Below are 13,668 nucleotides of genomic sequence, written 5' to 3'. Positions count from 1 at the left end.
TAAGGTCAGGGCGTGACAATGACAGACATGTATTTCTTTTAAATCTATCACAAAGAGACAAATAATCCAGATTTTTTTGCAAAATGCTATACTATATAGCCTCACCCTAAGAGAAGTAAGTAGTACTGCTAGGTTTTACACAGCAAATGAAACACATAACTACATGTTTTATAAATAACTGTAAAAATGATACATTTGTGACATCTATACATATATATTTTCTTTATGAATCAGTACAGTAACATGAGATCTGTATGTAAAACATTTACATTTGACATTTTAATAATTTAGCAGATGCTCTTATCCAGAGTGACATTCATCTAAAGATAGCTAGGTGAGACAACCAAATACCACAGTCAAATATACAGGGAATTGCCTTTCCATTCAAGCTCAACAATGGATATACAGAGTTTTGCAAAAAAACACCTAGAATCTATGAATTGAAAATCTGAGAACAATAATATTTTACACATACATGGAGGTACCCATAGGCAATCATTTCTGGTGAAGAAACACAAATGTGAAAAATGGGTGGATATAGTGTTTTGGAAATAACGTTTTCATTGATTTGAACGTACTTTAGGAGTCTATTTGACTGGTAAGTGTATTGAGATCAAGTTGGATTTAATGTTGCAAAATGAACATTTTCCCTACATTGTTTTCTCATAATGTATTTCTTTTAACAGCACTAACTGTATTAATTCTTAACTACTGCATTAGAACTTTACTTTTACAATCAGATTCAAGGACATTACTTAAACATCATTTATAGTTCAATTCACAGTTCATCCCAGCCATATAAAGTCCTGTCCTGGGAATGTAATTGTTATGTCATGTTTGTTCATAGGTGGTTTCTCTATACGGAAACTCCTCTTGACATGATGTAATGAAGCCAAGCCTACACAATGTATTTACCAGAATGGATGTGTACAGTTGAACACCTTTAATCAAGACAGCTGGGATATTTCACCTCCTACACATGTCAGCATGGCTAACTGCCAGCCAGTAAGAGAATGAACATTCAACATTCATACAATGTACAGATTCTTGATTTCATGTTGAGTTTTATTGCTAAAAAAACTCAAAAACGTCTCCTTGACTTCAAACAGTTCAGACCAACTGTTTGAAGTCAAAGAGCTTGAAGATTTCTTCACGGCAATCTATCCATCATAAGACTTTGATGGAGATGGAGCCGAGGAAGTTGCAAATGGGGGATCTGCATGGCACAAACAGATGTGAGGGACAGAGGTCTCAAAGCAGGAAGTGACTCGACCTCCCCCTGTGGGAGTTCAGTTGGGCCCACCCCATACCGTAGCTACAACCCACAGAGCTCTCAGTGGAATGGCCCATTGTAAGAAACTGCAGTAGGGGGGAACAGGGGGAGAGGACCACGCCATATATCATGCATGTCTGTTAATGTCCTCTCACTAAGTGGACCTCAAGATCCATGAGATAATTAAAGACTTAAGCTGAAATTCAATCAAAACTGCATGGAAACATGTTCTGCAAAAAATTGCTGATTAAAATCAAAGTGACTTCATATTACTTCCAACAATTTATATTTGCCAATAGTTACCTTGATATAATCTTACATTTTAATGGCACATGACATGAAAACAGCCATTTTTCCAGAGTGCAGTTTGACATCAGTGCCAGTTTAATTGATTGAATCCAGCCAAGCCTTAGAGAATAGTTATGTTGTGTTTAGGCATTGAGTGCTCTATCCAGTTGGCAAAAACGGTTGCAATGATGACGTCTTTTTATGGTCAGGTTGTGTAATGGTTGTATAAGAAATGTTTGTTATTAACTTATCTGGTTGTTATATGGTTATTTGACTGATAACAACCAAAATATAACATCTTTCCAATAACATCTTTATCTTGTAATGAAAAAAGACAAGATACCTGGTTATAGCAGAGATCAGTTGGTTGTAATCTGTTATATGACATCTTCTCAACCACAAAACCAGTTTACAAGGTCAAAAATATTTTTTTACTGGTTGCTAAAAATACATGAACAAAACTTCCAAACGTCACCCGCTGGGTAATAACCAGCGAAAAGATTCATGTTATTCCCGTGCTTGAATTATCCCAGCAGAAAGCTTGACAGAAAGAAGCCCAATTGACGTGGAGGTCGCAAAGATGCTTTTATGAGACTGCAGATGTGAGCTGTTCAATTACTCAAATCAAATCAAATGTTATTGGCAACATACACATGGTTAGTGTAGCGAAATGCTTGTGCTTCTAGTTCCAACAGTGCTGTAATTCCACAACAACTACCTTATGCACACAAATGTACAGGGATGGAATAAGAATATGTACATATAAATACATATATATATATATATATATATATATATATGGCCGAGCGGCATAGGAAAGATGCAATAGATGGTATAAAATACAGTATATACATATGAGATGAGTAATTTAAGATATGTAAACATTATTAAAGTGGCATTATTTAAAGTGACTAGTGATCAATTTATTAAATAAATACTGTGTGACATTAGTGAGAACTGACACAGATAGACATGACATGTCTATTTCACACTTAAAACTGTCAAACCACCAGATGATTCTGCTGTTAAACTGTTGTGCTGCTGGAGCATTTGCAGTGGATCTATATGCTGTAGAGTCACTCTGTTCCTCTGCAGCCTGGCTGCAGGTGCAGTCAGACATGTCCTTATATGGCAGTTCCTGTCTCTATGATGTCAACACATCAAACTCCTGGCCAAAAGGAAGGGTGAAGGGTTAGGTGGGTAGTGTGTGTGTGTGTGTTTGGTTTGGCAGAACAAAGTTCATGGATATTATATTGGTCAGAACAACAGACAAGTTAGTTCAGACAGAGGTTTCCAACCTGCTCACATGGCCCTTCCACTGTATCTTTATGGATCACACACATTGTACTGTACGTGTCATGTAAACACTTACTCACACACACTCGCCCAAAGCCACCCACACACTCACCCGTGAACTTCCACCCACACACGCTCTTGGGTCCCCACACCCTCACTCCCACATTGTTATCTGATATGCAATATAACTTCACTTCATCAATATCCATACTGTAATTCAAGGAAACGCAATGCACAGTATTATATAGAGTAAGGATCATCAACTAGATTCAGCCGCAGGCCGATTCTTTCTTGAGCGGATGGTCATGGGGCCGGAACATAATTACAAATAATTTGTAGTCCACAAGAAGCCTAAACAGATGTAATATTTGACGAAAACAATAATTTAAAACGATCACATATATCTCTCTATAATGCATGGGAATACTTTGGAACAGATTTTGTAAATTAAAATCACTTAGAGCTGGTGTTCTTGCAGTCATTTATGTCCAGAAAACTTGGGGGGACCAAATAAAATCACCCATGGGCCAAATTCAGCCTGCGGGCACCAGTTAGGGAACCCTGATATAGAGCTATGATCATTTGGAACTCCCTTCCATCTCAAATTATCCAAGCAAACCGCAACATTTTCTTTAAAAAACAAATAAAACAACACTTCACAACACAACGCCTCTCCACATCTGACCTAGTAAACCTAGATAAGGCATATGTATAGGTACCGTGCCTTCAGAAAGTATTCATACCCTTTGACTTATTCCACATTTTGTTGTGTTACAGTCTGAATTCAAAAGTCATTACATTTACGTTTTTTTCTCACCCATCTACACACAATACACCATAATGACAAAGTGAAAACACGTTTTTAGAAAAATGTGCAACTGTATTGTGACTAAAATACAGAAATAATTCATTTACATAATTTTGCCAAATTCTTTCAAATGAAGCAGCACCCCTCAGCACCCCTACTTCCCGAATGCTGCGTTTGGCGTTGGCTAATGGGGATCCCAATCAAATCTAAATCTAGACCTCATTCGGTGGTAAACAAAGTTGGTGAATGGTGATAGTATCTACAGTCATCAACACCTCGTCCCCAACTGACAGAAATAAATGTTAATATAAATTGGTATAATCGAAAAAGACTTATTAAACTGTAGCCTTAATAACTCTGGAAGTGTTTAACACGTCAGTGTTATTAACATGTAATGTCCAGTTGACCAGTATTTACTGTAGTGTCCTCACCAGATAATCGAACCCCTCCTGTTGGGTTTAAATGTTTGTTCCAAGAATCCCCGCCCTCCTTTGCTATGCTGGTGTCAGAAGTGTCCAATTGGTGTCAGAAGTCGGACAGGTTACTATGTCAGACTATTCTGGGTGGTAGCCTGTCTTTACACCTCTGAACAGTGCTGTATTGGAGAGATATCAAAGAGAGAGGATATATACAAGTAGCTGGAAATAAGAACTGGTCACTTTAAGATTAAGAGCAAGGCGCGGGTGGAGCAAATGTTCAAGCGTTGACCCATGCTTATAAAAGATAGGGAAACCGCGTTGCTGTGAGCGAATTAATTCCCCGAGCGAATGTTGTCGGAAAATATATAGCACGTGCAAGTTTTGTTGTCGTCAGCAGTCGGCCAATAACTGGATAGACCTGCTAGAAATCTAAGGAGCTACTATACTACGATACCTCCACTACACAACAGCCTACTTTGATGGTAAGTAGCTTAATAAATTAATTTACAATGACAGTATAGTAGCAATATTACAATCAAATAGGCTGTTTTAACATAGTAGGCTACTATGTTAAAGCCTGCTGCGACTGAAATGAAAGTATTGTGTCAATAACAGACACTAGCCTATTTGTGAATGAGAAGATTATTAGATCAACAGGCTTTTTATTTCTTTTATATCTTAATACTATTTTCGGAAATAAGCGATTAAGCATTTACTTGTAGCCTACTGTGTCGCCTACCATGTGTATCCTGTGCATATGACAAATAAACTTGACTTGAACACAGTAATGGAATAATGTTGAGGGCCTCTATTTGGGAAATTATTCGCACCTGAGTCACCGGTCAGCTGGGAGAGTCTGCCGGACAGGGTGTGTTATTCTGTTCATGATTCTTTGCCTGTTGCACAGGTAGAGCAGGTATAGTTTCCCGGTTTGGGAACATTTGACAGTGACAAAATACATTTTATTTCATCACAGTATACGTTTGACAGAAATGCATAATAAGAATGTTGCTATTGACCTGTAATACGCCATGATAATAACAAGCCTATTATATAACGCTAGGCCAAATATAACATATTCTGGTCATGTTTAAATATATATATTTTTGTCTTTATTACCTTGATTTTTCTTTGCTTTGCTCTCTTGCCACTTTATAAAACAAATCACAATATTGTAGGCCTAATTGCAATATGGGCTCTATGAAAATAGAAAATAGTATGAGTATTCTGATCAAATTGAGATAGGTGGTGTTATTGGTATTCAGGGCTTAAAACTAAGGACTATCAGAAGTGAGTTGCTCCATCTTAAAATATAGTTTATATTGGTGTAATATTGCACAAGTTATCACCGTTCTTCACTTTTCTCTTTGCTGCCAACCTTAATTTGGGCAATAGTCCACAAATGGCTGAATGCCAGAGAAGCTAGATATGTGATGAATAGCATCTGTTTCAATGGGTTTACACCTGTTTCAATGGGTAAAAGTTAGAGGCTTATCAATGGTGTAATGTTTACAACCCCCCCCCCCCCCTTATCCTACTGCCCCTGATAAATGATAAACACATATCTCTTCTAATGGGCTTAGTGCTGACTGTGTTTTAGGCTAGTTTCCCCTTCCTCAAATGGATCTCTAGATGCCAATGGCGGGTCATAATCTCACCAGGAATCTCTCTCTCTCACACACCTCTGCCATCCCTGGATGTCTCCATGGCATGTCTCTGGCCTGACCTCATGGGAGAGTTCGCTGGGATTTGCAGGCCTCTCTCCGCACAGCCAAAACACAAAGGGCCATTCATGGCCCAGAGTGGCCTCATTCATGACCACTGAGTTATTTGCCGGTAGAATTCCTTATTGTTTGGTTTCTTGCATCTCTGAGCTCTCTCATGACATAAATTACGCAGAAGGTTGTTTCTTGTACTTGAAGGTAGATAAATGTTATGTCTTGTCTAGAGAGCGTTCCATGGATGGTATATGCATAAGCTTCCCACACCACACGTCAACCAACTTTTCACCATTACAATTATAGTTCAAATCCCCTTTTGTCCCATCACTTGTTTGCATAAAGAGCAGCTTTTCGCAAGACCATGACCCGTTTGTGGCGCAAGGAAAGGGCCCAGGTTGTTGTGTAGCATTGTGGTGACACTTTGTCCAGTCTTTCTCCCCAGTGGACTTGTCATTATCGATATTGTTGTTGTCAGCTGTCAGTGTTTTGAATTTGGAATTGAACCTTTTTTCCTGGGTGGTATGAAGACTATGTTCAAAGAAAAAAGTTGACAAGAACACCTGGCTGTACAGCTCTGAAAAAAACATGTTGATCTCTGTGGTATCAGACATTCACTTTTTTCATATGACATATGGAAAGTACTTGAACTGTTTGCCAGTGGCGCTCTCCTCCTGACCAAGTAGGTATTTACTGTGTGTGTGTACGTGTGAGTGCACGCTTGTATGCAAATGTGTGAGAAACTTTGCGCACATTCGGCTACACACACGCACGCACAGTAAAGCGTGTGTGTGAGTGTTGGCGCACTGTCACACTGGGAGTGTTTGTCATTCCAGCGTCACAGGAGCTTGTTGCACAATGGCCTCTGTTGAAAGGGCTCTGTTGTGGCCCCTTGGTGTGGGCCTACGCTGCAGCACTGCAATAGGAATGACTACAGAGTACAGAGAGCAGAGCACAGCCTCACAGGCCTGGGAGGGGAAGAAGGAGTGGAGAAAGTGCTTAGGCCTGCCCACTGTTGACCCAGAGGTTGTGCAATGCAACTCCATGCCTCAGTCAGACTCAGTCAGGCTCATTGAGCTGGATCTACAAAGGAGAGACACACATGAGAGGCTTAGCTCAGTAAAGCAAGGCAAAGCAACCACTGGTACAAGGAGTATAGTGGTCAGGTTATGGTTAAAGGGGTAAGAGGTTATGACTCAATTATATTGGTAATTTATTTGGTGTTTTCAGAGAAATTACATTTGTCAAATGGAAAGTACATAGTTTAATAATGACTTTGTTGTTGACTGGATTTATTATAACAAGGCCCACTATGTATTTAGTACCAGGTAGCTTACCTGTTGTGTACAAGGCAAAAATACCAGGCAAAAGGAAGCTGAAACCGGCCTGTGAAATAAATGGTTAGCAAAATGGTTAGCAACATAGTTGATGAACACTTGAATGTTTGCTTATTTCTTCTCACTATCTTTCTCTCACCCTCTCTCTTTTCCTCTCTCTCTCTGTTTCTTTCCCTCTCTCGTGCCTTTTCTGTCTCTCGTTCGTTCTCTCTCTGTCACACTCTTATTCAGGTATGCCAGCACCTAACAAGGAGACAGGATGACTACTACTGGTTGGCTGGACTGCAGTAAGCAGATGGACAGTGTCTCTGTGAGGACTGGGTGCTCTATGGATCTACATGTACATGTCCGTTAGGAGCAGCCTGCCTTCCCCCAGTCTCTGTCACAGCATGGCCCGAAACAAGGCTTACTGGGGACAGCCACATGGCACAAACAGGTGAGTGGGCAACACTTTACATTAAGGTACACTTTAAGGAATTATTAGTAGTTGATAAACATTTTATCATAAAAAAATAGTGTAGTTCAGAAATACTTGAAATACTTCATGTAGTTCCGAAATACTTGATAATCAGTTGTATTTTCATTGTATTCACAGGAATGTCCCTGTATTGATGTTTAATATTGTTATTATTGTTGCAATCATTTTTTATTTAAAAAAAATAATTCATTCAAATTGTGTAATTGATATTGTTATATTGATGCTTGTCAAATATTGACATACATAGTATGGTTATTGCAAAAAGTGAGAATGGGTTCAGTGCAATCATGTTACTGAAGGACGAATCCTAACTCGCGCCCAACTCTCACAAAAATCCTGCATTGACTTCTCTTTGAGTTCATTTGAATTACGTGCGGTTGCCTGAAGTTAGAATTCGGACTCCAGCTTAATGCATACATAATGCATGACATTACAGCCACAATGACAAGTGTAGGACCAGTCTACATACTGTATCTACTATCTACATGGCCAAGTGTTGAATTCAAGCATTCTTCTGTGTGTCATTGTGTTTCAGCCTGTGCTTTAGCCTGGATGCTGACGACGCGATGGAACACAACTTGAGAGAGCATCACCAACACCACACAGTGTCCCAGGGCTTTGACAGTGAGTGAAATACTTTTGCGGCAGACATTTGCAATAGCACTAGCAAAAACAATTCAATTCAACCCATCTGAGGCTGCGTTTACACAGGCATCCCAATTCTGATATTTTTCCACTAATCAGATCAGCTATTTTGCCAATAATTGGGCAAAACATCAGAATTGGGCTGCGTGTGTAAACACACATTTCCCCAGTGTCTTTGTTTACAAAGTACTTCATACTGTGGACATGCCATGTGTCTTATTTAGAAAACGTGACCCTTCCACTTGTGGCAGTGTCTACCTAGGATTGTTTCCGATCCAAAGCTGTTCTGTTGTGTTTTTCGACAAATGGCATTTTAATTTTATTTGCTACTGCGTTAATACTGGATTGTAGATTTGATTGAGCCTAGAGTTGAATTGAGTCTGATCAGACCTAGATTGAAATAGTAGTTTGTTTTCTTGAGCTTTGCCAAGCATAATGACAACAATGGAATAGTCCCAAAAGCGGAAATGTAGGAGGGGTTTGGTTCCATTATGCCAGGTCAGGTAAAAGCTAAATCAAGTTCACCTAAAGTATTTGAAAGTAAATATATACTGCTTGGACCCAGGTCTGCTGTAGTCTACACTGGGCTTGGGGATGGGAGAGAGGGAGGGCTGGGGCAGAGAGAAAGGAAGAAGGCTATCTCTTGCTGTCTGGTCACTGGCTGTCCCTGAGCTCTGTGGCGGAATCAGAATCTGATGTTTTCATTGGAGGATGTTGTTCAGGAAGCTCCCGAAGGTTATGGGAAGCTTCTTAAAGATTGTCACTTGCGTCGCTGATAAATTATTCGTCAACTAATCTGGGTGTTGTTGTGGCTGATGTTTTACAGAGAGCAGAGCTTCCTCTCAGAAAGTGGTCTGTCTGTGGAGGACTCTCCTTCCTTGGGATGGAAATTGATGTATCATTTATGTGTAGTGTGGTTGTGTATTGTTCACTATTGTTGAATACATTTGGCTCAAATCTGTTGTTTTGTGGGAGGAGATAAGAGTGAAGATAATATAATTGTAAGGCTAAAATGTTTCTGTTTTCTATTTTCCATGTTCAATAAATTAATGTTTCTCCTTTGCTCATTCTCTTTTAATTTGACTGTAAATTGTGAGTATTAAAAACATTTCATTCAAGTTATGTTGAATGTTCTCTCTATTTGCTGTCTTTACAGACAAGATGCCCCAGCCCTACCATCTACTGTACTCTAGCAGCCATCCCTTGACCTCTCACTCCACCAGGCCCCGCCCTCCTGAGGGGGACCAGGTGGTCCCCTCCTTCCAGAGACTATCAGTTTATGAGCAGAGTCCGTCCTGCGGCCCCAAGCCCCTGCCCCCTCTCCCTGACCCAGAGGATAACTCCTCAGATGAGGCAGCGGAGAGCGAGGTGGAATTCTTCATCGACGAGAGGCAGCACCTACTTCCCCAGCGCTGCTCCACGAATGCCCTGGCCCTCCACTATGGCGCCACCGGACGACGAAGCTTCAGGGGCTGTGGCCAGGTCAACTATGCCTACCTTGAGGGGCCCCCCGGGGCTAGCGGCTCGGCTAAGGGTGGAGCCCAAAGTGGAACCCAGGAGCAGCAGGCCCAGTTTGGGGGACAGAGAGGGCCAGGGGCCGTGGTGGTAGCAGTGAGGGACATTTCTAGTAAGCAACCAGATCGGCCCCAATGGTCCAAGTTGCGGCGCTCCCACTCGGGCCCTGCAAGCTCCTTCAAGCCCTCTGGCCTGCGCCAGTCGTGCCACCTTCACCACCACCACCATGGCAGCTACAGGGGCAACCCCCAGCTGGACAAGCCTGAAGTTCCTCCCCGCATCCCCATCCCCCCACGCCCCTCCAAGACTGCCAACTGCCACCGTTGGTCTGTCACCGAGGACCAAGACAAGGACAAGCCTCCCAAAGTCCCTCCCAGGAAACCGATAGCGCCCCCTTGTGGCTCCTGTTGCACCCCTAGTCCCAAGAGCCTACCTATATACGTGAATGGGGTGATGCCCCCTACGCAGAGTTTCGCCCCCAACCCCAAATATGTCAGCAAGGGCCTCCAGAGGCCACAACAGCAGCATAGGGAGGGGTCCACTGGGCCCTTGGTGGGCCCACGCTCCCCCTGTATCGTGCCTATCATGGAGGATGGCAGGAAAGCCAGCGCCACGCACTATTTCCTCCTACCCCGGCGGCCATCCTACATGGACAGGTTAGAAAGGTTCTTGAGGGAGAAGGAGGCAGACAGTGTCCAGCAACACTCCCAGCTCAGAGTGGGGTTGCCAGAACAGGCAGAAACCTCCTGTCATCATATAGAGCTTCAGCATTGCGGAAAGCTTGAAGACTGACCCCCCACACACTAATGTGCATCTTTAATTATAGTGGAAATAGGGTGCCATTTCGGGACGAACCCTTAGTCATTCAGTCTAGGGTGCTACCACTAAAACTTTTCCCACCTCACTTGATGCAACAAACAGAATTTTCGCAAAGATAAACCATAGATGCCTGGAGGCTTCAAGTGTCAGATCTGTACTGTCACTGTATTCAAACAGAAAACAGTGTGATGGATTGGTATAAGGTGTTTTTTGTTGTGCTCTGTGAGTAGTGTTTTGTTAAATGGTATGGGTTAACTGAAGACATGCAAGTGAAACATTTGTTGTACTTTATTTTGCTGTTGAAAGACCAATCTGTTGAGGGATTAATTTGAAGGTATCGGTTTACTAGACATGTTTAGTTTTAAACTAATCGATCTAGGTCTAGTTGGTCCTTACTGTTCATGGTTATGTATCAACTAATGTAAAATGTTCTACTCAATGTGGGGAAAGGTCTATTTATAATATTCCAAGTCTAGGGAGTATATACCCACTAATTAGCTGTTCACAAAAAATATGTATAGAAATCGTCCCTTTTCAGCCGGAGTCGTATTAACTAGTCACCAAATGGAAGAAACCCGACCGAAACAGGGAGGGACTACCTGAACTTGCCCAATAAGAAACATTCATTTTCGTTTTCTGTTGGTAAACGCTTTGCTAGTGTGTGCACTGATGAATATGACCCAGTATGACCAGAGTTGGACGTCACAAAGATTTCCCCCCTAGTAGGCATCCTATTGGATTACCTGACACATTTTTACAGTGGATGGCCTTGACTCAGAAATGTTATATTTTTATTCATTTAGCAGATGCTCTTATCCAGAGCAACTTTTACATCTTAAGATAGCTATGTGGGACAACCACTTATCCCAGTAAGTCAATGTTTCCTAAACAAAGTCAGAGATAGTAAGGCCCATTAAAAGGCCCAATGCAGCCATTTTTATACTAAACATTTTACTAAACAACTAAACATTTCACTGTGTCATGGGTTTGGGTTAAAAGGTGGGTAAAAAAAAAAATCCTTTACATTGATGACTTTAAAAATCCAATCAGTTTTTTGAGTTGATTCAATCCAATCAGTTTTTTTGAGTTGATAAAACACAGGAAAAACACAGAGCCTTTAACAATGAATGGAGATTGGGTCGCTCCTCCATTTCGAACAGCTGGTCTGTTTTCAAGTATTACACAAAGTGGATGTTGTGGATTTTTTGATTCTATAAATAAGTCTCTCTCTCATAATTGTATCTACTTTTTTCATTCAACATTATTTATATTATCACAATTTGGCCAAGTTTAACTCTTGATTTCACCTCACAGTATTTTCTTTGTAAATGTATTTGAAAAGTGCCTATATTAAAGGGAGATAGAATGAGGATGTGATATTAGTTGTATTGGTTACCCTTCCTTATCCAGTCATTTCCCGCCCAATGATAAGGTAAATACTATGGATTTATATCTGTACTTAAATTGTTATGAGTTGGTAGGGCTACTTAATATGATCAATGCAATTAACATGGAATATAATAAATTATAGTATTTTTTAAGGACTGTATGTATGGTGACTTTGTAGTTTGTACAATTGTGTATTACAGCATACATTTATTTTAAGGGATAGTGCATGAGATTGATAACCATTTAGATTAGCCAATTTCATGACTTCAATTACCAAACTATATTATTTCAAATGGATATGGGGTATTTACATCGTTTTTTGGGGTGGGGGGGGGGGGCTATGGAGGTGCTGTAAACGAGAGTTGTTACCTTTCATTCTGAAGTTCAGAAAACTGTTTACATGATATGATACTTGTTACATCAACAGACGTTGAAGTTTGTCCCACAGCAGACATGGTTACATTCTGCTTTAAAAAGTGTTGTCATTTCATGGGTAGTTCTCTACAGTATTTAAAAGTGCTTGTGTTGTACAAAAATGTTGAATGATGTATTCTTAATCTATTTAAATAAATACCTTATTTATTAAATGTTTTTTTGTTCGTTTCATTTTCAGGCTATCATATGGTATTCAATACAATACTGCTTTATGGTAAATTAGTCATATTACACATTAAAATCATCATCATAACATGCACAGTGGTTAACCCCATACATACCCTTGCTAACATTTGTACTATAGTAATGGTTCAACTTACCGGTGTTGAACATTGATAAACAACTGGATTGTCACAGGACACTCTTTTCAATCTATACTTTTTATTTTCAGTATAAGCTGAAACAGGAACGAGAATATTTTATCACGGCCAGTGGTGGAAAAAAGTACTAAATTGTCAGACTTGAGTAAAAGTAAAGATACCTTAGGTCACCAAGTAAAATACTACTTGAGTAAAATTCTAAAACTATTTGGTTTTAAATATACTTATTTAAATGTAAATGTAATTGCAAAAATATACTTAAGTATCGAAAGTAAAAGTATAAATCCTTTCAAATTGCTTTCAATAAGCAAATCAGATGGCACAATTTATTTTTTATTTACGGATAGCCAGGGGCACACTCCAACACAGTAGGCGGTATGAATGACCTGGGATGTTCTCTTGATTCTCGTGAATTTGAAAAAATGTTGATCCTGCTTAGCATTTAAAATGTAAAGAGTACTTTTGGGTGTCAGGGAAAATGTATGGAGTAAAAAGTACATTATTTTCTTTGGGAATGTAGTGAAGTAAAAGTTAAAGTTGTCAAAAATGTAATTAGTAAAGTACAGGCACCCCAAAAAACAACTTAAGTAGTACTTTAAAGTACCTTTACTTAAGTGCTTTACACAACTGATCATGGCACTAAACGAAACAGAGACACCATTTTCCATGGTCATCCATAATCCATACTATAATCCATTCCAACCTAAAGGTTCTACTGTTTTATCAAGAGTTACTACAACTTCTAAACGTGTGCAGTTCAACAACATGAGACATAACAAAACCATGTTACGCTAACTGCACTTGATCCCTGCTATTTAACAGTTCCCTTACAGGAAAAAGCAGGGTTGAGGGGTCAAGTTGTTTTAAATTCTGTCCACATCAAGGTCTTAGGCACCATCTAGTGGACAATAGTTTGCAGTGACAACCA

The 13,668-nt window shown here is 40.1% G+C and overlaps 1 protein-coding gene across 2 annotated transcripts; it reads left to right on the top strand.

Annotated features, from left to right (window-relative positions):
* The first annotated feature begins 4,208 nt into the window (after nt 1–4,208).
* On the top strand, nt 4,209–12,572 carry LOC110532154 (ERBB receptor feedback inhibitor 1). 2 transcript variants are annotated; one of them, XM_021615804.3, is made up of 4 exons: nt 4,209–4,566; nt 7,371–7,575; nt 8,153–8,241; nt 9,419–12,572. In XM_021615804.3, the coding sequence occupies exons 2-4, from the start codon at nt 7,478–7,480 to the stop codon at nt 10,567–10,569; spliced, it is 1,338 nt and encodes a 445-aa protein (XP_021471479.3). In that variant the 5' UTR covers nt 4,209–4,566; nt 7,371–7,477; the 3' UTR covers nt 10,570–12,572. The 2 variants fall into 2 exon arrangements, with proteins under 2 accessions (XP_021471479.3, XP_021471478.3); XM_021615803.3 differs by lacking the exon at nt 4,209–4,566 and adding an exon at nt 6,854–6,983 and having other exon boundaries at nt 9,419–10,865.
* The last annotated feature ends 1,096 nt before the right edge of the window (nt 12,573–13,668 follow it).

The sequence above is a fragment of the Oncorhynchus mykiss genome, chromosome 9 (assembly GCF_057628025.1).
Source record: "Oncorhynchus mykiss isolate SJ-2025 chromosome 9, ASM5762802v1, whole genome shotgun sequence".
NCBI classification, from domain to species: Eukaryota; Metazoa; Chordata; class Actinopteri; order Salmoniformes; family Salmonidae; genus Oncorhynchus; species Oncorhynchus mykiss.
This window is presented reverse-complemented; position numbering and strand designations above follow the sequence as displayed.

What these genes read in the sequence shown, in the direction of transcription:
- LOC110532154 (XM_021615804.3), top strand. Translation starts at nt 7,478, where the DNA reads ATGTACATGTCCGTTAGGAGCAGCCTGCCTTCCCCCAGTCTCTGTCAC. An exon ending in CAGCCACATGGCACAAACAG is followed by an intron (nt 7,576 to 8,152) that starts GTGAGTGGGCAA and finishes ATTGTGTTTCAG; the next exon opens with CCTGTGCTTTAGCCTGGATG. An exon ending in AGTGTCCCAGGGCTTTGACA is followed by an intron (nt 8,242 to 9,418) that starts GTGAGTGAAATA and finishes CTGTCTTTACAG; the next exon opens with ACAAGATGCCCCAGCCCTAC.